This window comes from Taudactylus pleione, unplaced genomic scaffold (genome assembly GCF_031769625.1).
Source record: "Taudactylus pleione unplaced genomic scaffold, aTauple2 ptg000828l, whole genome shotgun sequence".
NCBI lineage: Eukaryota > Metazoa > Chordata > Amphibia > Anura > Myobatrachidae > Taudactylus > Taudactylus pleione.
In genome coordinates this window covers 3,618,167-3,646,138 of record NW_028285230.1, presented here as the reverse complement: position 1 = coordinate 3,646,138, position 27,972 = coordinate 3,618,167, and the positions used below count along the sequence as shown (strand labels likewise).

Sequence of the window (27,972 nt, the reverse complement as noted above, 5' to 3'; positions counted from 1 at the left end):
CCCCCCGTGTCGTATCCCAATCTTACACCCCATGTCTCTCAGCATCATCCCCCCCCTCATCTCTCAGCCCCTTCATCCTGTCTCTCCAGCAGGGGCGTCGTTAGAGAGGAGGGGGCTCATGTGCATCCCCCATCATGGGCCTACTCCTCTCACCACGTCAGCCGACTGACGCGGCTGACCGGCCAACGCTGAATCCATAGACTCTGGGCACTAGAGTGGCCGCCATTTTCCCGTCGATTTCCTCACAGCACATGCGAAAAAACGCTGGAAAAATGCATTTTGAGCAGCGCGGGACCTCGGAGAGGTAAGTTTTACATAATATAGGTGCAGGGTGATGCGGTGCACATGGGCACCCGGGTCCAAGGAGGCCTGCACACCCTGCACCCATTATAGATACGCCCCAGCAGCCCTGTGTCATCAGCTCCATCTCCCCTGTGTCATTTTATCCGCCGTGTTATTTTGGGGTCTATTTACTAAGCCTTGGATGGAGATAAAATGGACGGAGATAAAGTACCCGCCAATCAGCTCCTATCTGCCATGTCATAGGCTGTGTTTGAAAAATGACAGTTAGGAGCTGGTTGGTTGGTACCTTATCTCCGTCGACTTTATTTCCATCTAAGGCTTAGTTAATAGACCCCTTTTATCTCCAGCTCCCTTGCCCCCCACCCCCCAAACCCCCTGACCCATGTCTCTCCAGCCTAAACTTTATTTATCCGACCACCGTGATCCCTCATTTTGCTTGTGCCCTGCTTAATACTGAAGAGGGTGTACTGAGATTCCTGGGAAATCTTGGTGCTCGGTACAAGTGGTGCCCTTGTACACCCTGTTGCCTGTGTCTGTCATTGTGAATTGCATCATCAAGATCATGCACATGTGGAACTACATGAGCACCTAGTATGTTGCCAGCATTATTTCCGAGTACGTGCTAGCATAGCCATTTTGTGTGTGGCCTAGGTTATTTCTGAGTATGTGCCAGCATGACCGTCTTGTGTGTGGCCAGGGTTATGTCCGATTACGGGTCTAATTTCATCACTGCTGCATCTTTGCATGCAGCACCAACGCGAAATTATACTAATGCTGCAGGAGACGTCTTGAATAAATAGACGCCTTCAGCTGTCTTCTGTGATCCGCTGCTGCCTCGGCACACCCAGAAAACTGGGCGACACACCCTTGTCTGAGATTCTGGCTGTTGCCGCCCCTTCCCATCCCCCAGATGACACACCCATCAGCTGTCTACATTCTATGGACAACAGCTTACATTTATCTTCTCTGTACCCTCTCACAAACCTTACTAGCTTTTGGTATCTGTAATATTGCCTGATTCAGAGGTGGGTACAAACCACACACAGGGCCTGATTATGCAAGGATTGCTGATGCGATTGCGGCAGCAAGTGTGTATGTAATTCTGCTGCAAAATTATGCAAATGACTGCGATCGCCTGCATTTTGCAACTTCACTGCCCTGCCCAGAGTACAGTACTTGCCTGTTAGACATAGGAGATGTATCCAGCATTGGTGAGACAACGTTTTGGGCAACTTTTCCGTTTTCTCTCTCCTAGGGGTATATTTACTAAAGTGCGAGTTTTTAGAAGTAGAGATGTTGCTCCTAACAACCAATCAGATTCCATACCTCCCAACATTTCAGTTTCCCAAAGAGGGACAGGTCTAAAATTGAACGGGGCTTCATGCAAAAAGGGCAGAACCTAACCCCCCCTCCTGTTTACGTCACTGTGGGGGCGTGCCCAGCACTCTCCGAGATGCTGGGCAGGCCCCAGGATCTCCCTACTACACTGATGAACATCTCTTCTACCTCTGCTTACCAGCAGGTTTCTTTTCCCCATAACTCCCCCTCCCCCCCCATCGTGGGACAGTGATAACCGCTAGAATGTGATGGGTTGCAATGGGCAACACATCTCCACTTCTAAAAATCCGCACTGTAGTAAAGACTTGATACATCTCCCATTCTGGCCATTCCAGCTTTAAGCCACCCGGTAATGGTTACAGCACTACGGCTGTGGGGTAACTCACATTGTCTCTCATCCCGTATAGGCGATACAAGCATAGCTCTGCAGCCAATCACAGTGTAGAATGTCTCCAGATTAGTTTATGCCATTTGACCCCTGATCATTCCAAGTGAGAAGTGTCACGTTCACTGTACCAAGCAGGACTGCGAGCCGACAGGTTTGTGTGAAGGAGACGTAACCATATCAGTGTTGTCACCGCACCATAAAATGCCGTAAGCTTTTAAGTTTCAGTATGTTGGCTACAACACTGCCGATGAGATGTAAGATTTTCCGTGTAGACTAGTACAGAGATTAAATATGCCTCAGACTTATTTCCCTGGCATTTGCAGCAGAAAAAAAAAAGGGTGGGGGAGAATCCTCTTTGATCTTTATCGCATCGGCACAGAAAGGTCATAGGTTATTCCTTGTAATTCAAAGCTGGTCCCACAAAAACAGGCAGCGGTCCTCAAACTTTGAAGGGCACCAATTACAGCTGGTAATGAAAAGCATGATAAAATGCAGCGCTCTCACCCCGCTCCCTGTTTGATGGATCCTGCTGAATAGGCCTGGAGAGACTCTAATGAGGGGGAGGTGTCAGAGGTGGGACAGACAGACTTTTAATGGGCGCTTTTCTAAAAGGCCTGATGTGCGTCTCGTCTGTATTTTAGGGAGGGCGATCATTAGCGGAGCGGATCTGAAGGTATATTTTAAAAGAGAAAAAAAATGGTGAATGCCAAGTACTTTATTTGGAAGCTGTGCCCCCCCCCGTTCCCTACTTCCCTTTATAATATCTGAAATATAGGCATTGAAAATCTACACACGGTACGTCACTGCAGGCTTTTATATTTTACATTAAAGCAATTCCATAAATGTGTTTCTCTATCGTTTGATGTTCAAAGCAGTCTATACCCTGTTGCTGGGACCACAGCTGTGGACGATCTGATGGAATCTGTCCCTCCTGCTCTCTGTCATCTGGATTGCACAACGTGTCTTTTTATAAAGCAGATTGCAGATCATCTCGGGTCCTGGTAAAGATGTCACCTCCCGTATTTTGCATCTCACATCCCCCTTTACCGCCTGGGTACTAAGCTCAAAATCCGCAGCGTTTTCCACTTTCAGTGGTGATACAGTCAAGAACATTTTGGAATGATTCCCAGCGCGGTAATTAAAATGAAGGGAAAGTTAAACAACAGCCAAATTAATGAGCTAGTTAAGCTATCCGTGAGCTTGTACTGTCATCAGCCAAATGCTGCAGATAAAATCAGACAAACTGCTCCTTTCTCAGTCTTGTATCCCCTGCGGGATTAAAGGAGGACTAAACCGAAAATGTTTTTCATGCTTAAACAGAACTACATGTAAAAGTGCCTGGATCTCTATAGCATAGGCTCTGGCCACGGGGAAGGTATTTTTTCCTATGCACATCAACTTCCTACAAGTAAACCTATTTAGGGGATCAAACAGGGGGGGGAAGCTTAAATCAAGACCGAACAACTACCAAGTACCAGGCATCCAGTGAACCTAAAATATTACTGCTGGGGTTTAACTTTTCAGAATCTGTTCTATTGATGACTATTGGTGCATATATCTCTGGCGTCCTAGAATAATTCGACATTATTGTGGCAATATGGTGATGTTAGGGCCTTGAGAAAGAATAGGCTTTAGCCTTCTGGATATTCCTTCTTGCCCAGACTTTGTCTAACATTGCCTGTATTATATTTTATTAATCATGGATGTATGCATGTCCATTGTACAATTCTTAAACATTGCCAAGTGGGGTTACATCCACTGCTGCCACAGGCGTCCCACTGAGTCGCTTGCTGCTTTAGCAGGCATTCTGGAGCCACGCAGATGACCTCCCTATCTTGCAATGGGGCTGGGGGAGGTCCTTTCAAGAAACTCCTGCACTTATCAGAACTGATATTGGTTATGCCTTCACTATAGTAACCTATGTTCTCATGCAACAGTTAGTGTTCATCAGGGGTTGGGTATGGGATTTCGGCAGCCTGCATCCCGATGGTAGGTATTATAACTACATCCCGTTCGCCAGTACTTGGTTGACCCCAGGACTTAGATTGAAAATAGTAATGGCTTATTAAGTGCCATTTCACTATAGGCAAGAGACAGTTGATCACTAGAGATCAGCAGTGACAGAGGGCCTGATTCAGCAAGGAATGCAACTGCGAATGCAATAGCGATTACGCACGCAGTCTCACTGCGATGGTATGCTAATCCATTGCGATTGCAATGCAATCTCAGCACAACATAAGGACGCCCACTTTACCTTACACACATCCGTAATGTTTAGCAAGACTGTGAAAATATCTGTACAATCGACTACCATCGCAGCCTCATGTACACTTGCACAAGCCCTGACTTTACTCAGAAATTGCTAACTTCCACGCAGGCTATCAGGCCTCAGGCTGCATAGGGCATTGCAGTGGATAATTTATGCACGGCCCCGCAATGGCGTTCAAATGCACTGGTCCACCTGCGTTTGGTCGACACCCCCGTTACCACCCACAAAAGGCACTTTCTGTCAATCACTCTGCCATCGGTCTGCGTAACCTCTGCAATCGCCGTCCGGATCGCAATGGCTAGTTCGTGTGCTGCGATGCATATGTTGTACGCAACAATTGGCCGATTTGCGTGCGTATTAGCAACTGCGTTCCTTGCAGAATCGGGCCCAGAGACTCAAGTGATTAGTGGCAATAGATAATCCAGACAGCAAGACTAAAACAGATCGTGGTACACCAGCAGAGGCAGGAACGGGTGGGATGCAATTAGAGTTGAGGTTACAGTTGTTAGTCTGTCCAGGCGGCAATAAATAGGAGATGTCAAACAAGTAGAAGATTAGTTGTACAGCAATGGTCAGATACACAGGCACAACAATAGACACAATGAGCATAGGAATACTATAGTGAAACGTCTTTACCTGCATTGATCTCCAGCTGAAGCTGCTGTGTAAAACACAAAGAACCAATCGGCACGCACTATGAGAACAGCCTCCAGTTTAATAGAGAGCATATACTGTAAGCATCCATGCAAAATAACAATACTACAATAGATCATGAATAACTGCAGATGGCCTGAATGTTCTAAGAACAATGCAGTCATCTACTGTTCTTATCAGGTCCATGTCCAGTCCCTGGTAAGTGAGAATGTGAATGGGGTATAAAATGACATGGATACAGCAGGGCAGAGCGGATGACTTCAGGTCCATGCAGACTTAAGTCACTACTCCTGTTGGACTGCTCCAGAATCCTACATTTGTGTATATCAAAGCCTCAATTGCGCATAGTGGGCCTGATTCAGACCCGCTCGCAAGCGGGTCGATGTTGCCCAAGTGCGCATGTGCACGACGGAGGCGGCTCCGTCGTGCGCATGCGCGAGACCCGAATAACGATGGCCAAGCCGTCGTTATGGGTCTCGCACCAAAGGGGGTGTGCTGTCGATGGTGAGTGTCAGCACGCCCCCTTTGGTGGGATTGTCGGGGGCGTGGCTGCCCAGATGGAGGCGTTCCCATGGGAACGCCTACCGTCTGGGGCCGGCCCCACTGACATCACTAGTGATGTCAGTGGGAGTGCTTTTGGCTCTGATAGAGCCAAAAGCACTCCAGGGCTTGCGGCAACCAGACCCTACCGCAGGGTCTCGTCGCAAGCCCGATGGTCTTGACCATCATTTTGGCTGCTCGCTATAGCTGTGGGTGGTTACCCACAGCTATGCGAGCGGCCGGGAGGCCGCTCCAAAAAGGAGCAGGGACGGCCCTGATTCAGAGCGAGCACTCTGTCAGAGCGTCCTGCTCTGAATCAGGGCCAGTGTCTCAAGCAGTTAGCACAGAGAGAGGCAATATGGAGTCCGGTCGAGGGCTGAACAGCTTGGGGAATTGTGCGGGGACAAGTCACATGTCAAGTTTACTAGCCAGTTTTGAGTGGCGTGCAAATGATGGATGGAGTAGTTACTGCTGATTATTGCTACCAAGGTCAACAAATGGGTTATTGCCTGCAGTCCCCAAGAGATGCAGTTAAACTGGAATTGAGGCCCCAGAAATGCCACCTACAGGATCCGTGAGAAGAGACCTGATTCAACAGAATGGCACTTGGATTGCCACATTCTGCTTTAGCTGGAGACGCGTACACTGCAGGGTAGCTGCAAATGAACTGACTAGGAGAGGGCCAATGACAGTCTCTAGTATGTGAGAACATAAGAAGGGGTTTAAAAAAGACACATACAGGGGGCAGACTGGGTGACTTCAGTATAGTGCTGACTAGGAGTCCAAGATTGTGTAGTGTACTGTAGTTATCGAGGCCTCTGCAGACTTTACTTTCATTGTAGACCTGCTAAAAACAGGAGGACCAAGTCCCTACCACATGGGTAGAGAGTGAGGAATGGGGATTGTGTTATGGCAGACCGCTAGGCTGGCAGGATGAAAAGCGCTAAGCATTACCTCACGGTATTCTCACAGTTACTCCCAAGAGACCCAGGGGTATATTCGTGTTCTGGTGGAAAACACACGTTTTTTGCCGGCTATAGGCTTCACCCTACATCAGGTACTTACTTTTAGTTTACAGTAACCGTTTCTCTTAAAGTTGTTGACCTATCTTTCACTAACTTGCTGATTAGTGCCTAAAACCAGTTTGGGGAGGATGAGGATTATGCTGTAGCTAGGACGGAATGGGCATGTAATCCGGGCAGTCGGGATGCCTGCTGTTAGTATACAGACAGCGGCATCCCGATGGTGAGGATCCCGACAAGGGTCGGGTAAGAATATTTACCCTCCCCCTTACCCTAACCCTCTGTTTGTACATCCGAACACTAACCCTCCCCCCACCCTATCCTAATCCAAACCTTCCCCGTTAGTGCCTAAACCTAACCCCCCCCCCTCCCCCCCAGTGGTGCCTAACCCATTCCCGGGGGTGCCTAACCGTAACCTCCCTTTCCCCTAGCCTAACCCTAACATCCCGAAGTCCTAACCAGCCCCGCTATACTTGCGTTCAACATCCTGGCTGCTGGTCTCCTAGCAGGGTAGTGGCATTCCGGCGCCAGGATTTCTTCGGCCGGGATGCCGCACGTCGGTATTACAACTACATCCCGCTAGGACTGAGAGTGCCTGTTTTTCAGTAACCTCATAATACACCTCATAATACTTTTTGCTTCAGTTAATGGATCTTCCAAGTTCCTGAAAATACCACTCCTTGGAGAACACTCAGCTAAAATGATTTGCTGTGATGCGGTGCTCTCAGCTGCCAGGCTTGCTCTGCCTCTAATGTCCTCATTACTCAAAGATAAAGGAAATTGATTACTTACAGAACGCCTGCCCATTCATGGAGCAGACCTGATGCACTCTGTTGTTTCTTGTGTCTTTACATAACACTAAAGAGCTACTAACCCTAAAATACAAGTTCATCTCATTTGAAAATGTGTAATACCCAAAACTGCACATGTAAAAGTTTCCCATATACAGTAAGACAGAACTTAGGACCTTATTCAGAGGCGGCCGTACGGTCTACAACCGCACGGCCGCCTCGACGTTTTGCCAGTGCGCATGCGCACGAGGGAGCCGGCTCCCTCGTGCGCATGCGTGAGACCCGCTACGACCGACAGCGCTGGTCATAGCGGGTCTCGATCCAAAGGGGGCGAGCTGTCGATGTTGATTGACAGCTCGCCCCGTTTGGAAGGCGGGCCGGGGGGGTGGCAGCCCAAACGGAGGCGTTCCCTAGGGAACGCCTGCCGTTTGGGGGAGGCCCCACTGACATCACTAGTGATGTCAGTGGAGAGCTTCCGGCTCTGACAGAGCCAGAAGCTCTCCGGGGCTTACGACAAGTGAGACCCTACCCTAGGGTCTCGTCGTAAGCCCCGATTGGTCGTTAGAGCTGTGGGTGTTAACCCACAGCCTAACGACCGCAACAGAGGCAGGCGGTCAGGATGCAAGTGGCCGCCCAGTTTCTGAGCGACCGCTTGCATCCTCCGACCGCCTCTGAATGAGGCCCTTAATGTGGATGAAATTGTATAGCGATAAATATAAAAGACTCGTTCCCTCCCTATTCAAATATTAGCATGCACAGAACTCCTTTATTACACTATTATTCATAAAAAAAAAACTCATGCAGAAAACATTTACAGAAACAGAGCTATGTAATGGCGCGTATGCACTACACGATATAATGAACGATAACGATATCGTAATCGTTCATTATATCGTGCAGTGGATATGCCACCAGCGACGCGCGCTCCCGCTGGTTATTTACGACCGAATCTGCTGTCCAACCTTACGATATTGTCGGGTTGTGCAGGTTCGGGGATGAGGGAGGGTGCTGGCACTGAACGATATATCGCTCAGTGTGGGTTCAATGTCCACTGCACAATATAATGAACGATATCGTTATTTAATCGTTCATTATATCGTGTAGTGGATGCGAGGCATAACACCAGAGATACCATATTACACCCATAACATATATATTGCTGAAAACCTCCGTCCCCATAGACCTGTATGGGAATTAGGGATGTGCAGGCTCTGATTAGTTTGAATTTTACCCAAAAAATCAGGTCTCAGAGGCAAAACGTCATCTTTCATGGACAAACATCATCATTCCTGGACAAGTCCATGAAAGATGACTTTTTGCCTCTTTCTGAGACCCGAATTTTTGCAGGAAAAATCCGAATTTGGCGGGAAAATCCGAACTAATCCGAGCCTGCACATCCCTAATGGGAATGGCGGTCTCGACCAATTTAACAAGCTCCGAAAGATTAGCTTTTTGGAGCTTTAACTACACATCGCATCTCTTCATCTGCCTCCTCTCCTTCCTAAACTGGGCGGGCGTGTGTCTAACTATGGGCCTGATTCCGAGATTTATGCTAATGCATTTTTATGGTTCGCAATTGCAAAAACGCGCTAATGTCTTCCAAAGCCCACAAGATCATAGGGACGCCCACTGCTGCCTTCTCATATCCGTCCGACCGGCAACACCGCAAACATTGGGGTCATTGACGAGGATCTGGCAGCCACGCGGCTTCTGAGTAAGTCTGACCAGTCTCTCACACTGCGTCTCTCCTGACGCGCAGGGAGCTCTCCTGCTGCTAAGGAGATCGCAATGGCTAATGTACGCATACGTCCCTGAAACGGCGTTTAAACTTTCAGACACGCCTGCATTTGTCTAGCCACCCCCTGCAATCTTCCCCAAACGCTTGACCACCTGTCACTGACTTTGCGAGTGAATCCTCTGTGCGAGGAAACAACCGCTGCCCGTTCCCAGTGTGGCTTTGACTCAAGCGCAATGGCTAAAAATCGCTCGATCTGCGAAAATATCGGCATTACGTAAATCTCTGAAACTGGTCCTATGGTCGTACACAGCTGTGAGAGAACTCGTAAGTGTCATCTTTCGCTGCGGTGATCGGTCGCGGAGGAGGAGGAGTTTATACTATTCGCTGGGACAGCTGGAGAATAATGTTAATATTTTCATATTACATCTCATTGCTGCAAATAGGAGCAATGAGATTTGTGTATTAGCTGGAAATATTTGCAAACCTTCCTCAGACACTGGCATTGTCCAAGCACACCTGTAAGCATTGGGGGACATGAGACTTTGCTGATTGCTGCCAAGACATGTATGGTTTTCGCACATGCTCACAGGCTCCTCTCACACTACAATGAATCCTTCCTCAGATCTGTGAGTATTTTGCATAATCACAACCGTGTGTCAGCACAAAGAGGGGAGACTGCTTACTGCTATGGTTGCATTGTAGGATTAGGTTATGTGCACATGGTGTGATTTCCGTCATTCCTCCTTCCCAGTTTATGACCTGAGAACAGCGGAGAGACTGATACCGGCATGCAGCTTATTGGTCTCTGAGTCCCGTTAGAGCAGGGGTGGACAATAATCTGTTTTAGAACTACACATCCCAGCATGCCCTGTCACCGTTTTGCTATCTGGCCATGCTAAAATTGTTGCAGGGCATGCTGGGATGTGTAGCTCAACAGCAGCAGGAGGGCTGCTTATTGCCCACCCCTGTTTTAGAGGGACAGGTGACCGGGCGGAAATGGCGGGGGTGGGGGTTGAAACATATTGTACTTTCCTCTGTACTCTATTCTCACATCCGTAGCTGTACATTTGTGTCAGTGATCTCCATACAGTACAGCTATCAGTCTCTACTCCGGTCTCATGTCACATTGCAACGATGGAGGGACAGTGGTAGACTGCGATAATTGGGTAGTAGCTGGATGAGTAATATTAAGGACTTAAGGGCCTCATTTATCAACGAGTTTATTACTCAACTACTGATAAATATCACTTTTTATGATAAATGATGCTCCAGCCAATCAGCTCCCAACTGTCAACTGTTAGAAAAATGACAGTTGGGAGCTGATTGGCTGGAGCACCATTTATCATAAAAAGTGATATTTATCACTAGTTTTTAGTGATAAACTCGTTGATAAATGAGGCTGTTAGGGACTTATTCAAAGATGGACACTGTTAGCATCTTTGCACAAAGCAGCAATGCTAACGTATCAGAATGCAGCATTGGTCGCGATGGCCGCAACCATTGCCCGTCTGACCCACGTCTCGGAACGCCTACAAAATGGGGACATCGCCCCCCGTGACATATCGTCTAATGTGTACGCACAATCGCGCGTGCCTGTATATCGTCCCGTCGGCTGTACTGCACGTCAGATGGGACGACATCGCTGATGACGGCATACAGGTAAGTGGAGGATGGAAGGCTATATTGTGCAGTCATACACTGGATCGTGCAGTGTGTACATCTGACTGATTATATATCATTCCACCGGGCTTCGGGTCGGCTGGGATACACAGGGTTAGACTGGAGGCCAACCTGCTTTCTAAAGAATAAGTCGAACTTAGAAGGAGCTTTATCAAAGCTTGGAGAGCCAGATAAAGTGCAAAAGTTGCTCATAGCAAGCAACCAATCAGCTTCTAATACAGCTTTTATACCTAAATTCCGGCTCTGACCCGAAGGTTGGAACAGGGTTCCAAACCGGATCAGACCCGGAATTTAGCCGGCGCCGACCCATGATATTCCCGAGTCGGCGCCGTTCTCACCGGAGCCGGGTCTGCAGTGACCCGGCTCTTCTGCCGTGAAAGTGGACGCTTGGAGATGACGTCATCTCCGAACGCCACTGAACTCTGCCAATTGGCAGGCACGCGGCGCGCTCCAGGTCTTCGTGACCCGGATCACGCCGTTTACACTGCAGGGTTTCATGGGTCATTCTCGTGTTAAACCCTGCAAGTTACCTAGGTTGGATTGCTGGGTCACTCCACCCAGGAATCCAACCCTATTCCCTTTTACACCAAGGAGTTACCCGGGTTTTAGCTCTGGTGTAAAAGGGATATAACTGTCATTTTTCTAGCACAGCAAATGACAGGTGCTGATTGGTTGGTATTTTATCTCTCTCCAGTATTTGATAAGTCTTCCCCTTAAAGAAATATAAATGAGGATGAGGCCGGTACCTCAATGGTACAAGAGGGAAAATTGTTGGTGTGCACAAGTTGCCAGCGTTCTGACAATACTCCGCGGGCATCGCCAAGAATCAAACTCCCCCACATGCATTCAAAGTGCCGCCTGATTGATTAGGGCGTTACGTATGCATATACACTGCTCCAACTTGTATAGTTGCTAAACGTTACACAATGCAAATTAAATACTTGACATGAATGCCCATTATAGTCTTATAGTAGATACAGTGAAAGAAAATATTATACCCAATCACCCTGAAATTGTAATGTATCAACTCGGGAAATTAGTTTTGTTACATCAGTAATGGAAACCTTGGTATCTACAGAGTAAAAACCTTTTGGAATATGAATAAGTGCGAGTGACAGGTCCCCCACCTGCGCATGCTGCATAATCTGCTGCCTTACTCCTCAGGTCCAGAATATAAATGTAGCGTTATGGATGAAATACGAAGAAATACCCTTACTCCATTCATCACCATCTCCTCGCCAGCCAGGGGAGGGATTGCAGCAGCTGGAGCCAGGGATCCAATCATCACACAAACCCAGCTGCCTGGAAGCTCGGTCTCGGCTCCTAGCCGTGTGTGTGGGAGATCATTGTCAACACTAATAGTACAGTAGCACTTACAGTTAATTTCTGTTACCTTCACTCATAACAGAACACTGTCATCTAAAAAGGATCAGTGTAATTTGGCCCACTGGTATGTCACAGATCTGTTTGGGTTGCAGTGTGATGGTATAATAACGCATTTGGCCAACTTAGGCATATATAGATATAGATATATAGATATATATATATATATATATATATATATATCTAATAAATATTATTTTTTTTTACTCACCATCATTTAACAAAAAAACTAGTCCGTGATTGAACTGATTTTCCGCAGAGGAAAAATGTGGCTTTAAGGAACATAACATGGGAACTGATACAAAGTTGCACGCAAATCCATTTGCGTAACATATCTCGTGTGCTTTTACACTGCGCACACACCGGAACCAAGTGTAAGTAACTACTGCAGAGTTGTACACACAATTCTATCTGCGATTTAGCAGGTGTATATGAATTGCAATGGGGACGTTCTCCCGTAGGTTAAGTTAAGTTAGGGCATATCTACAGGATTGCAGGATATGTAGCGTTTGCGCACCCGCGTAAATGCGCCTATTTTCAGATATATCTTTTGCGCCAAGAACAGGGCTGGTGCAAATGGCACTAATGATGAGGAAACCAAGTGAATGGATAAGGGGGGTGCGTACCTCTCGGCTAATGGGTGACAATGCACATTCATTTCCGTGCACACAACACGAAAAACCTTATGGATGACTTGTGTCCAATTCTGCATCGCCCCGATGACGACCAGTTGCTTTGAGAAGTCGCTACAGAGGGGAACAGAGAGCAATGAATAAAGAGTCCCCCGGTTACTTTTGGCTCTGATGTGCTGGAACCATACTGATGATTGTTACCTATGAACTGATAAAATAAATTTGGTTTTAAAAAACATTTGTTCCTGCGCAAAATAGCAATAAACAAAAAAGAAAGTGGGAACGAGAGGAACATGCAGAGCAGCCATAAATTATAAAACATGCTTTAATTCCTTCAGCCTGATTAATTCATTATGCAGTAAACGTGAATCAGATAAATTGCTGACTAAAGCTGAAGAATGAAAAATAATCGCCGGACGATTAGACCCAAACTGCGCCAGCAGGCTTATTCCTAGGCCCCTCTGGGGTCCAGCGGCTTCTCCGCAGCTGTGACGGAGCCTTTGTAAGTTCCTGTAAAAGAGTGACAGCAGAGGTGTCGGAGTCTAAACCAATATAGTAATAATCAGTCTGCTACTGTCAGCATCACTATCCAGATCACACACTTCCAGTCTCCAGTGACCTAAGCAGACAATGAATAATTCTCGTAGTGATCAGACTTTTTTTTTTTTCCGAACGAAAGTTCCCCCTTATTCTAGTTTTAATCTGTCCTAAGTGTCCACTATTCTTGAAGTCTGCATAATAGTCTACTCTATGTCTTTGTTGTTGTAAATGGGCGTGATCACACCAGGGTCCTTCACCATAGTACCACAAGGGATGAGTTCTAATACCGACAGTCAGGGGCCGGCGCTTAGAATGCCGGTGCCGGAATCATGACAACTGTCAGAATCCTGGTGCTGGCATCCTGATGGTATGTAGTGGGGTTAGGTTTAGGCACTAAGAGGGGAGGGTTAGGTTTAGGCTGTGGGTTTGGGGAGGCTAGGTTTAGGCACTAAGGGGGGAGGGTAGTGTTAGGCTGTGGGTTTGGGGAGGTCAGGTTTAGGCACTAAGGGTGGAGGGTCAGGTTTAGGCACTGTGGAGGGTTAGGTTTAGGCTGTGGGTTTGGGGAGGTTAGGTTTAGGCACTAGGGGGGAGGGTTAGGTTTAGGCTGTGGGTTTGGGGAGGTCAGGTTTAGGCACTAAGGGTGGAGGATTAGGTTTAGGCTGTGGGTTTGGGGAGGTTAGGTTTAGGCACTGGGGGGGGGGTGGTTTAGGCAGCGGGGAGGATGGGGTTAATGACGCACAGCTGTCGTTATCCTAACCCTGTTGGGATGCCGGGCTGGCCTCCCGTACCCAGCCCTACCACAATAATACCACTGCTACAATCTCGAAACATAGTCGAAAGCTGCAACATTAAGGGGCCAATGCGGAGCTGAGTGCAAGTCAGTTTTTTGCAGGGTGCATGTTCCTGAGCCGAGGGGACCCATCAAAGGCCAATGCGGAGTCATACGCCGCTCACTAGCATCTCCACTTATGGCTGAAGGGGCTTAATTTGGGTTTTCAATGGGACTTTCACAGGTAGGCTAATGACAGTGGCTTCAGGGCCTGTCGGCTAAACGGCGAGCTACATATAAGCGGAAATATGCCTTTGATCTCATGTCCCAAGTATAGGACGGGAGCAAGTGCACACCGATAGTGATAACAGCTGTGACACCAAGCGTATGCATAGGTTGGGTGCGGTCAGATAGAGTGTGTGCAACTCAGGATACAGGCGAATATCCGCATTGCGGGTGTAATTACGGCTGGCCTTTTTTTTTTTTTTATTAGAAGGGTTTTGCTGAGTAAAGTAGTTAGTATTTGCCTTTCCCTTAGGTAATAATACTGCGGTTTTTCTTGCCTCAGTTGGCTTACAGATATTAGAATAGTATATTATAATTTATTATATTAATATTCTATAAAGGTTTTTCTTGTTTGGGAAAAATAACTGTTGTATGTAAATGAAAGGAGCACAATAGTGACTCCCACATAGGCGGCATATGTTCATTAACTAATAATCTGAATTGTTTACCACTTGACATTATTTTATTTTACAATGGTGTCTTTGTAACCTCGCTTTTCAGAGCATTAAAGGTAAACCATCATAGGTCTCCTTATTATTACAGTGCATCCTGACCTTTCATAGCAGATTAAACAGAGCCTGGTGTATCTAATTAAATAAAACAGGCCACTCTTTCTATGTACATTGCTAATTACCCTCCGCGGGGCTCCTAATCTTCAAGCAGATTCCGAAATGAGAGTCCTAAATTATTTAAATCGAACAAGTGGCTCTGTGTGTTTTCTCTTCTACCGGGGAAGGGCGTTTTCCATCCCTCTATTTAATGACACTGAAAAATGTGTGCCTTTTTTTGCTGTCTAAAATGGCTGAAAGGCTGCTCCGAGTTTTTGTGTCCCAGCTGAAGGCAGGTATGAGATCTTATAATCACTTGGGTTTGCATTTAGGATCAAGAGATGTTTTTTTTTAAATTGTGTATGATTGTTGCGGGAAACTTTTTGGGGCGGGATCTATAAAAGGTTCGGGGGTCTGCTTTGTCGTTAGTTTCCTGTCACATTATTGTTTTGGGAGTTGTATAAAGCATTGTTGACAGCCATCTCAGAAAGGTAGCATGCTAGCGCTAGTAAAATGGCTTCTTCCTAAGGATTTTTTTTGAGAACAGTGGTTTCCGTAATCTATTTTGGAAAGTCGATGCAATAGATAACTTTGGGTACTGTTCTTAGCATGATCAATTTAAATGAAGATGGGCGATTACTTATTTTACTAGTAATTTGTGCTGTTTTCCGTCTTTCTTTGGAGGAGAGACACTGAAGGGTGTAAAAGGGATTCAAGTTAACCAGGGATCATTGATCCCTATAAGAAGTGTCACTTAGGCACATGCTTTTCTTCACATAAATCAGGACTGACCTGAATCAAAACATGTCATCCACATGTGCATACACCTTCTCAGTGATGCCCGCCTAGTACAGCGACCTCTCTCCAGCATGATGGAGGGAATATGGAAGGCAGCACAGGTGGAGTAAAACTGCCTGCATCCCCTTGGCTGTTAGCGCTTTATAGATAAAGGATAATACAGGTAATATAGATTATTTACACTTGTGCGCAGTGCAGATGTTTTTGTTTGTGTTCACCGCTTATTGCTGGCCTTGGGTTATTTTGGTATATGGCTTATATTGCTATCCGTTCAGGTGATAAACTCTGATGCTGTAGAGTCCGTTCTATGTCCAAGTTACAGAATGTTCAATAAATACCTAAAAAAAAACCATTCCCTTGTATGCAGGATGCTGCTGTTTCTGTAATACCTGTTGTGTTCCTCCTGGTGCAATTAATCTGGAAACCTGGAGAGAAGAAAGCAGTAGGTGCCTATTAGTGTCGTTACCTAAGTGTTATTAGTACAAAGTAATTGTGTATAAAATATATGTATCAAAATGTGACATTATATAGATAGATAGATAGATAGATATAGAGAGATAGATAGATAGATAGATAGAGAGAGAGAGATATATAATTTTTTTTTTTTTTTTTTTTTTTTAGTAAGAGGTCTATATTGTTTTGCTCTAGTCCATTATAAGATGGTCCTTATAGGTATTGTCCTGCTTACAGATCTGGAACTGATAGTGTATCCAAATGATTGATCCTAGGTGTGCCTATGTATATATTTATTATACGTAGTGGTCTCATCATTTAAGAATGATAGTAGCAGACCAGTTAGTGTTTTTATGAATAGTCCCTCCAATGGCTTTTGAATTATTAATAATAATAATAATAATAATAATAATAACATCATTAGAAGATTGGATGCTGAATGCAGACGTATCGCCATGTTTGCATGGGATTTTATCACCAGTGCTAACTTCCAGCAGTATTCCTTTACGTGAAAACCATGATAATAATGTAATATAATTTCCAAGGAAGGACCCTTTGTTGCTGACAGGTGGATCTATGTAAGTCATTTTCATTGGATAGGAATAACATGACCTGACCATGGGACGGGATTATAATAGTGTTCTGTCTTATTGATAATATATGGTAGAAGCACAGCCTGTGTAACAATGACAGACAGATGTGATGGGAGCACCAGCTTTATTCCCAGTGTCTGCTCATTATATACTTGGACATGTCACTTTGCCTTCTGTCTCCCAGGAAGAAAAGACCTATTGAGTGAGATGGTCAGGGCAACCGTCAGCTATATGTACTGTATAGTACTTCTAATATATTATATGTAACATACAATTTTACTAAGTGCTTTCAGTAAATAATATCTAATACTTTCTAATCCATGGATAAGTGTGCAGATGCTTATTTCACTCCTTTCTGAAACAGCTCAATGCATTTCTTTCTATTTCTGAAACTAGTTATAAGAATTTAAAATTTGACCAAACAATAAGGTACGAGTGCTGCGTGTACTCCTCAGTACCCCCACAAAAATAGCAGTGCTAATACAGCATATAGGAAACCGAGAGATACAGGCAGGCAATAAGTTATCATGTGCAATGTACTGGATCAGTGCCAGTGCTGTGATGAGATAAGACTGGGGTAGACAAACCAGTGTAGAACTCGGGAGGCGGTAAGCTGGCAATGCACTTCCCCATCCAGCCTTCAGTGCTACTGCCAGCTGGCTCCATCTCTGTAAGGCTGCTTACCTACAGGTGTTCTAAATGTATGTGTTTCATGTGCTTGCGATATACATTAACTTGTTTTTAGTTTCAATTGCCTTCAGGTGCAAGTAGGGCAGAGGTTCTAAAACTCTGTCCACACAGGTCACCAGGCAGGTGCACAGGTGTATTCATTACTCACTGACACATTTTTAAAAGATCCACAGGTGGAGCTAATGATTTCACTTGTGATTCTGTGAGGAGACCTGGAAAACATGCACTGTTTGGGGTCCTGAGGACCGTGTTTGAGAACCTGTGAAGTAGGGTAAACAAAAAGATGTAACGCAGGTTAAATACACAAATGTGTATGGTCTCACTTATCAGAGGCGGATGCAGAGGTGGTGACAATCTACAATCTAACTCAGTGGTGGATACCAAGTGGCTGACGGGGCCACCAGTGACCCAGCGAGCCCTCGTCTGCAGTCTCCAGATCTGTGCTGTACTCTGGTGCTTAGTATAAAGCACAGAATAAATATCTCCTTCATTTTCAGCATTAGTAAAGATTTTTTTTATCACCACTTACACTGTACAGGTTGAGTCTCTCATATCCAAATATTCCGAAATACGGAATATTTTTAGCTTGACTGATATAGTGAAACCTTTGATTTTTTGATGGTTCAATGTACACAAACTTTGTTTAAGGCACAAAATTATTAAATATAAAGTATAAAATGATCTATAGGCTGTGTGTATAAGGTGTATATGAAACACAAATGAATTTCATGTACACAAACTTAGTTTGAGCCACAAAATTATTGAAAATATTGTATAAAATGACCTGCAGGCTGTGTGTATAAGGTATATATAACACATAAATGCATTCTGTGTGTATATTGGGGGCCCTGTTCCTAAGACATTTCAATATGGTATGCAATTATTCCAAAATACGGAATATTCCGATATCCAAAATACCCCTGGTCCCAAGCATTTTGAATATGGGAGACTCAGCCTGTACAACAAATTAATACTTTTCATTTGTTTCCTTTGTAAAAATAGTCATACATTACTAATTTGAGGTCAAGAAAAACTAAACTGATTTCAGAAAGTTTTTACTAGCTCTATTCTTTGAGCTACACTACTTGCACTATACTGTATGTACATTAGTGATATAATCATAGTGAAAAGCTATTTTAAAATAATCTGATATTTTCTTGATAGAAAATAAATAACAGTTTTAATTCAATCAATCACAAATAAGAACACAAAACAAAACAAACATACAGCATACGAAACAAACATACAGCATAGGAAACAAACATACAGCATACGAAACAAACATACAGCATAGGAAAGTACTATCTAATATAGTGACCTATGCATGGGGGTGCTTTCTCTTTGCTTGTCGCTTGTACTCCTCTTCTGGGGCATCTCTTGTCACTGTCCTACAGTAGTGATCACCTTCCCTGATATCTTTGTTCCATTGCTGAAATTTCTTGGTGGAATCGCTCACTATGATTGTCACTCAGTGCACCACAGTTATCTTGTGTGGGTAATCCTGTGAATCGCATATATTTGAATAGGGGAGGGGACAAATAACAGATTCATTTAATTGGGTCATTAGGCCCTGCCCCCTCTGTGCGGAACGCAGATTGCTGGTAAAATTCTCTGCATTCTGCCCACTTCACTAGGAATACCCCTACATCGTCATTAATGGGCTATATCTCGGAACTCAGAGCTAACAGAGAGCTTAAATGTCATATTCATTCTTTGCATGCTGAGATCAATTAGAAGTAACTATTTTCACATCGGAAACATTTTCATTGTTGTGCAGTGTTATCGCTACAATAGCAAATCTATCAACACAATTTCCAAAGAAAAGTGGACAGGTTCCATATCACGTGACCTCTGCACACTGCGGGGAGGTCTGGCAGCCCTTTTTCTGTATTGGGGGGGTGCACTAGTATTTACAGACTGTACATTAGCCTAATGAGTGGGGGCATCTGGAGTGGTCTGGGTGCATTGTAAGGGGGGGGGGGCTTTGTAGTCTAAGGTAGGATCCGAGGGCTTCTGAGGGTCTGAAAGCATGTGGAGGCAATTTGTGGCAAGTGGAGGTATGGGTGGCATTTGGAGCTACTAGACCATGACAATAGAATAATGATATCATTATTAAACTGCAAACACTAAAATAAATATCTTGATCTGCCTCTGTAACATGGTACAATAACTTTTTTTAAAAATTTATTTAGTTTCACATCGTAATGTATTTAATCACATTTTAAAATCTATGTTAAAGGTATACTTCTAATAATATGTAATGGCAGTGTCTACGCAGTCTAATTGGGCAATCTGGAAAATCCAGCATTTTGCCCACAAGATGACGCAAGTGTAGTTAGATGAATTGGTTTAGTGGCTGATGTCATGGCATTAGAGGAATCGGAAGCAGCCCCCTGCTGGATACCTGATCTTAACCCACGATTCTCTTCCAGATGATGGGAAGTTGTCCCTAGAGGAGTTCCAGACATTTTTCTCAGATGGGACCCTCAACGAGGAGGAACTTGAGCGGCTGTTTCACACAATCGACTCTGATGGCACCAAGTAAGAAAGTGACACATGTCTCCCCCTGCTTATTAGAGCTTATCCCTGTGTTCCTTCTGTGCTCACACTGCTTCCGTGTCTGCTTGTGTAGTGTCTATATAGTAACCTTATATCTGCCCCTGTGTTCCTTCTGTGCTCACACTGCTTCCGTGTCTGCTTGTGTAGTGTCTATAGTAACCTTATATCTGCCCCTGTGTTCCTTCTGTGCCCACACTGCTTCCGTGTCTATATAGTAACCTTCTATCTGCCCCTGTGTTCCTTCTGTGCTCGCACTGCTTCCGTGTCTGCTTGTTTAGTGTCTATAGTAACCTTCTATCTACCCCTGTGTTCCTTCTGTGCTCGCACTGCTTCCGTGTCTGCTTGTGCAGTGTCTATAGTAACCTTATATCTGTCCCTGTGTTCCTTCTGTGCTCACACAGCTTCCGTGTCTGGTTGTGTAGTGTCTATATAGTAACCTTATATCTGCCCCTGTGTTCCTTCTGTGCTCGCGCTGCTTCCGTGGCTGCTTGTGTAGTGTTTATAGTAACCTTCTATCTGCCCCTGTGTTACTCCTTCTGTGCTCCGTGTCTGCTTGTGTAGTGTCTATATAGTAACCTTATATCTGCCCCTGTGTTCCTTCTGTGCTTGCACTGCTTCCGTGTCTGCTTGTGTAGTGTCTATATAGTAACCTTCTATCTGCCCCTGTGTTCCTTCTGTGCTCACACTGCTTCCATGTCTGCTTGTGTAGTGTCTATATAGTAACCTTCTATCTGCCCCTGTGTTCCTTCTGTGCTTGCACAGCTTCCGTGTCTGCTTGTGTAGTGTCTATATAGTAACCTTCTATCTGCCCCTGTGTTCCTTCTGTGCTCGCGCTGCTTCCGTGGCTGCTTGTGTAGTGTTTATAGTAACCTTCTATCTGCCCCTGTGTTACTCCTTCTGTGCTCCGTGTCTGCTTGTGTAGTGTCTATATAGTAACCTTATATCTGCCCCTGTGTTCCTTCTGTGCTTGCACTGCTTCCGTGTCTGCTTATATAGTGTCTATATAGTAACCTTATATCTGCCCCTGTGTTCCTTCTGTGCTTGCACTGCTTCCGTGTCTGCTTGTGTAGTGTCTATATAGTAACCTTCTATCTGCCCCTGTGTTCCTTCTGTGCTCACACAGCTTCCGTGTCTGGTTGTGTAGTGTCTATATAGTAACCTTCTATCTGCCCCTGTGTTCCTTCTGTGCTTGCACAGCTTCCATGTCTGCTTGTGTAGTGTTTATATAGTAACCTTCTATCTGCCCCTGTGTTCCTTCTGTGCTCGCGCTGCTTCGTGGCTGCTTGTGTAGTGTTAATAGTAACCTTCTATCTGCCCCTGTGTTACTCCTTCTGTGCTCCGTGTCTGCTTGTGTAGTGTCTATAGTAACCTTATATCTGCCCCTGTGTTCCTTCTGTGCTCGCACTGCTTCCGTGTCTGCTTGTGTAGTGTCTATATAGTAACCTTCTATCTGCCCCTGTGTTCCTTCTGTGCCCACACTGCTTCCGCGTCTGCTTGTGTAGTATCTGTAATAACCTTCTATCTGCCCCTGTGTTCCTTCTGTGCTCGCACTGCTTCCGTGTCTGCTTGTTTAGTGTCTATAGTAACCTTCTATCTGCCCCTGTGTTCCTTCTGTGCTCACACTGCTTCCATGTCTGCTTGTGTAGTGTCTATATAGTAACCTTCTATCTGCCCCTGTGTTCCTTCTGTGCTTGCACTGCTTCCGTGTCTGCTTGTGTAGTGTCTATATAGTAACCTTATATCTGCCCCTGTGTTCCTTCTGTGCTCGCACTGCTTCCATGTCTGCTTGTGTAGTGTCTATAGTAACCTTCTATCTGCCCCTGTGTTCCTTCTGTGCTCACACTGCTTCCGTGTCTGCTTGTGTAGTGTCTATATAGTAACCTTATATCTGCCCGAGTTCCTTCTGTGCTCGCACTGCTTCCATGTCTGCTTGTGTAGTGTCTATAGTAACCTTATATCTGCCCCTGTGTTCCTTCTGTGCTCGCACTGCTTCCGTGTCTGCTTGTGTAATGTCTATAGTAACCTTATATCTGCCCCTGTGTTCCTTCTGTGCTCGCACTGCTTCCGTGTCTGCTTGTGTAGTGTCTATAGTAACCTTATATCTGCCCCTGTGTTCCTTCTGTGCTCGCACTGCTTCCGTGTCTGCTTGTGTAGTGTCTATAGTAACCTTATATCTGCCCCTGTGTTCCTTCTGTGCTCGCACTGCTTCCGTGTCTGCTTGTGTAGTGTCTATATAGTAACCTTCTATCTGCCCCTGTGTTCCTTCTGTGCCCACACTGCTTCCGCGTCTGCTTGTGTAGTATCTGTAATAACCTTCTATCTGCCCCTGTGTTCCTTCTGTGCTCACACTGCTTCCGTGTCTGCTTGTGTAGTGTCTATAGTAACCTTATATCTGCCCCTGTGTTCCTTCTGTGCTCACACTGCTTCCGTGTCTGCTTGTGTAGTGTCTATAGTAACCTTATATCTGCCCCTGTGTTCCTTCTGTGCTCACACTGCTTCCGTGTCTGCTTGTGTAGTGTCTATAGTAACCTTATATCTGCCCCTGTGTTCCTTCTGTGCTCACACTGCTTCCGTGTCTGCTTGTGTAGTGTCTATAGTAACCTTATATCTGCCCCTGTGTTCCTTCTGTGCTCACATTGCTTCCGTGTCTGCTTGTCTAGTGTCTATATAGTAACCTTATATCTGCCTTTGTGTTCCTTCTGTGCTCACACTGCTTCCGTGTCTGCTTGTGTAGTGTCTATATAGTAACCTTATATCTGCCCCTGTGTTCCTTCTGTGCTCACATTGCTTCCGTGTCTGCTTGTGTAGTGTCTATAGTAACCTTATATCTGCCCCTGTGTTCCTTCTGTGCTCACACTGCTTCCGTGTCTGCTTGTGTAGTGTCTATATAGTAACCTTATATCAGCCTTTGCGTTCCTTCTGTGCTCACATTGCTTCCGTGTCTGCTTGTGTAGTGTCTATATAGTAACCTTATATCTGTCCCTGTGCTCGCACTGCTTCCGTGGCTGCTTGTGTAGTGTCTATATAGTAACCTTATATCTGCCCCTGTGTTCCTTCTGTGCTCACACTGCTTCCGTGTCTGCTTGTGTAGGGTCTATAGTAACCTTATATCTGCCCCTGTGTTCCTTCTGTGCTCACACTGCTTCCGTGTCTGCTTGTGTAGTGTCTATATAGTAACCTTATATCTGCCCCTGTGTTCCTTCTGTGCTCACATTGCTTCCGTGTCTGCTTGTGTAGTGTCTATAGTAACCTTATATCTGCCCCTGTGTTCCTTCTGTGCTCACACTGCTTCCGTGTCTGCTTGTGTAGTGTCTATATAGTAACCTTATATCTGTCCCTGTGCTCGCACTGCTTCCGTGGCTGCTTGTGTAGTGTCTATATAGTAACCTTATATCTGTCCCTGTGCTCACGCTGCTTCCGTGTCTGCTTGTGTAGTGTCTATATAGTAACCTTATATCTGCCCCTGTGTTCCTTCTGTGCTCACACTGCTTCCGTGTCTGCTTGTGTAGGGTCTATAGTAACCTTATATCTGCCCCTGTGTTCCTTCTGTGCTCGCACTGCTTCCGTGTCTGCTTGTGTAGTGTCTATAGTAACCTTATATCTGCCCCTGTGTTCCTTCTGTGCTCGCACTGCTTCCGTGTCTGCTTGTGTAGTGTCTATATAGTAACCTTCTATCTGCCCTGTGTTCCTTCTGTGCTCGCACTGCTTCCGTGTCTGCTTGTGGTGTGTCTATATAGTAACCTTCTATCTGCCCTGTGTTCCTTCTGTGCTCGCACTGCTTCCGTGTCTGCTTGTGGTGTAGTGTCTATATAGTAACCTTATATCTGCCCCTGTGTTTATCTTTGTGCTAAGGAAAAGGTGAGGCAGGAGATAATTATTCTTGTTCAAAGGATAGATTATGATGTGTTATCTGACGTTTTAATGCAGGGATGGGGGACCTCAGGCCCGGGGGCCGTATAAAGCCCCCGAAGTTATTTGGTCTGGCCCTCTGAGCTTTTCTCTTCTGGTTAGCAGGGTACCTATAATGGCACCCTGCAGCCAAAATCTATGTAGCAGTGTCATCTGGAGCGTCCATAGGTCGCTTCAGACGACATACCGCTGCCCTTACAGCTCCCCGGAGCATCCTCAGGATGCTCTGGGCATTGCTGTAATCACAGTCGATTGTGGTCCCACCCCGTGTGACATCACATGGAGGAGGCGTGGCCTGCACCGGGCCCGCGAATAATGTTATATATATCAAAATTGCCCTCGGAAGAAAAAAGGTTCCCCACCCCTGTTTTAAGGTCTGATTTAGAGTTAGGAGCAATTTTTTTTTTAAAAAGTAGCAATTTGCACCTTTGGTAAGACCATGCTGCACTGCAGGTGGGGCAGATTTAACATGTGCTGAGAGATTTATATTTGGGAAGCACTGGTATATCTATAATGGGTGCACACCCTACACCCAGAACTGTATGTCTGCAGCAGATCCCCGCATTACCTTTCTCTCCGGCAGTGCCATCTTTTGTGTGATATACACGGAAAGTTGGCGCTGGCGATGGTAAAGTCACTGTGCCAAGGCCTTTTCTATCTTTGGCGCCTGTGGCTTCTTCCGAAAATATAACAAGAAATTGTTGATAATGGCACAATGTAACGCCAGGGGTGAGGGGCGCACCAGACGTCAGTACGCCTCTGTTGGGAAAGGATGTGTCCAATCTTCATTCTGAATTTCAGTGTAAGAAGAAGGCAACCAGTGTTTTCCCTGTTTGAAGTAAAATAGATGCGTTTAGCTCCCTATTTTTATTCATTTGCTCTTAAATCTGAATCAGGCCCTTAGTGTTTAATAAAAGCAATGGAAGGCTCACTCCATCTAGTAACACTGCCTACACAAGACCTCTGTATCTTCTCAGCGGCCCGGAACCCAATGCACCTCTCAGGCCCGAAGACGGGTGATTGTGTGCCTCTACCTAGATGCATTCTACGTTTGTCAGTGCAGGTCCTCGGGTCAGTCAGCAGTATTGAGAACTATACAATGCTTACAAGTGGTGGCTAGAATGGCAAAATTGCACACTACTGGGGAAGGGGGGAAGTATTTGTCAAATTGAGGGGGTTCAAGCAAGATGGACCTACAAGTGTTAAACGCATTGACTTATACCATATTCTGATCAGTTTATACCTGCTCTGTTGCAAAACTCTATCTTCCTTTGATGTATATATGTTAGAGATTAGTTTATGTCGGACAGCCGGGGATAGCCATTTAAATAGGATATGTTTTTTTATCATGGATCGTGAACATATGTATTTATGTATGGAATCGCTGTTTCTGCAAATGATTTCTGTTCCTGTCTGTCATCTAACTTGCTCTATTGCTTTTCCTGTCCTGTATCCTATACATGAAGTTCCATCTCCGCTCCTTCCAGCTATTGCACCCTCCCTGCCGGTGCCTGCCCCGTTGTGTCTGTTACAGTACAGTATGACTATCTGTCATCTCCACTTTAGCAACAGCAGCTGGAAATAGAAGGTTTATTAGGGTAAAAAAAAAAAAATCTAATTCTGCCAAATACATTGCCTTGGTTTATTGTCAAACGCAGAATTAAATTAAACAAAAGGGATGCCAGCCTCACACGTCTTCTCTTCTCCCACAATGAATGCTGCTTAATTCCTCTAATCATTTTGATTAAACATTTATTTCTACTGTAAAGCGACTTGATTAACACTTTCATGTGTTAAAGCTCTCATTAGCCCTGAAGGTTTTCACCGTAATTTTTTTTTTATTCTTAAATAAATCTTTGCTCTTTTGATGGGTTTGCTACCGCTGCCGTATTCAGACATGAAATGTCTTGATGGGGAGATTGTGGATCATCAGTGGCTTAGACAGGGACATCCCTGCGCCATACGCGCTAGGATCTGGTTGTTGCTGATTGAGGGCGACAGTAGTCTACATACGAGGTAGATGGCTGAAATAATAGGAAGTAGGAAGAAGGAGTTGAGGATAATTTCAGGAATGTGTATTATAATTCTGCTACAAAGCACTAATGATTTGCTAATTAGCAAAGACATTTTTTTTTTTTGCTTTTTAAAATACAATTGCAATGTGTATTCTATAACTGAAACTGCTTGTACAGATGTGTCCCTTTTTGCACGTGAAGTGTCACGACTTAGGGCCGTATTCATTTAGCAGCAAAGACGGTAGTTTTCAACAAAAAAACGGCCACATTTTTGCCAAAAATCAGGCGAAAACGGCAACAGGCAAAAAAAAACTGGAGAAAAAAAGTTTTCTCCATTCCAGACCAGGCGAAAAAAAAAAAAAAAAAATTCGGAGTTGCATACTTTGGCGAAAAACGGCCGCGCAAATTTTGGGCGGAAAAAAAAATCGTTGAAAAAAGATAGAAAGCTATTTTGTTCCAGGAAATTACTGTTCCATTTAAATTGGGGGTAAGTTAAATGGGTGCAAGTATATTTTCGTGTCATAAAAACACGATCTTACAAACCGTTAAAAAAACCCTGCTTCGACCGTGTGCAATATTTAATACACTTGACGCTTCCATACCGCCCATCAAAATATCAAACCCAATACATTAAAACCATTTTCAACTATTTTTTTTTTTTTTTAACCCCCAAAATTTGCGTGGTCGTCTTTCGCCAAAGTACTCAACTTGCAAATAATGTTTCCGGTAATTTATCATTAGGGGGGGTGTCCAAAGGGTTCTGAAAGAAATCGCCAAATTTTTTGCCAAAAATAGGGAGTTTGCATTTTTTATTTTTTTTTTTTAGCCTGGTCTGGGATGGAGAAAACTTTTTTTTTCTCCAGTTTTTTTCGCCTGTTGCCGTTTTCGCCTGCTTTTTTTTGCGAAAACTAACGTGTTTTCGCCAATGGCGAAAAAGATGGCCGTTTCCGCCGCTAATTGAATACGCCACTTAGATGGGTAGTGATTTCCTGACTTTCTGAATTTAACATCTGATTCGCATCATAGCCGCATGCAAAGGCGCTTATAGTGCCCCAGGCATTTAGCATTCGCTTTTTCATTGCAGAGGAGTTGGTATAATGTCGCAGATTAAGCACAGCGATGCATGAACCTTAAACCGAATTTGCAGCCATTTAATAACGGTTATTATTTATCTGAGGCTTAAGGTCATTCTTTCAATTGCTCTCCATTCTTTTAACGTCAGCTTTCTACACCCTCCCTCCTTCTTTCTCCTTTAATGAGATTTACCTCTGTCTGGCAGACACTGTGCACCAGAACAATACAGTAATTATAAAAATGTCACTTCAAACCGAGCCCCCACTCTCTAATCCCGGTCCTCGTCCAGTGTGCCATGAGAGCCTCACACCTCACTGATTATACCTTCACCCAAAAATGTAATTATTCTATACCCCCTTTAAAGTTTTGTTTTTTTTCTTTTTCATGCAGTAATCTGAGAGATGTAGAGATCTGACAGCATAGGCAAACGCAGGGGGGGTTTCCGTCTGCCTGGAAACCCCCCTCCCCAGCCAACACCATGACCACAATAGAAATAGTAATATAATAGAATGTTACTAGTGCTGCATGTTGTTCTCAGTATCACATATGAAATAATTAGCACCACCTGTGGCTCTTTTAAAATGTGTCAGCCAGTAATAAATATACCTGTGCACCAACTAGGAGATGTGGAAAACATGCACTGTTAAGGGTACACTGCTATAACCATCAATAGGGGTAACTATTAATACTGTATAATAATACACTATCCAGTAGATAAGGAGACTGATATGTACATGTATATCCAGAGCAGTGTTCGGTTCTTCTGCCGCTCTCCCAGACTCCCAAACTTGCTCCAATGCTCAGGAATTGTGCCCACATCTGACATATAAACATACAGCTCAGGCAGGATGGCCCTACTGCCGCATCTAATGGCTTACTGTGGTTGCTGGTCCTGTATATGCTGGAATTATGACACGCACTACACTTTGTATGTAACATATTAAAGCTGGATAAGTGCTAATTATACCCTCTTCATGGACTGTCCACACTCACTCTAAAAT

The 27,972-nt window shown here is 44.9% G+C and overlaps 1 protein-coding gene across 1 annotated transcript in view; it reads left to right on the top strand.

The window, feature by feature from the left end:
* The window catches only part of NECAB2 (N-terminal EF-hand calcium binding protein 2), a 159,792-nt gene that overhangs the window by 34,098 nt on the left and 97,722 nt on the right, over positions 1-27,972 (top strand). Inside the window, exon 3 of the mRNA XM_088458331.1 lies at positions 19,847-19,955. Within this exon, the coding sequence (XP_088314457.1) occupies positions 19,847-19,955 (109 nt within the window). The remainder of the gene's footprint in view (positions 1-19,846; positions 19,956-27,972) is intronic.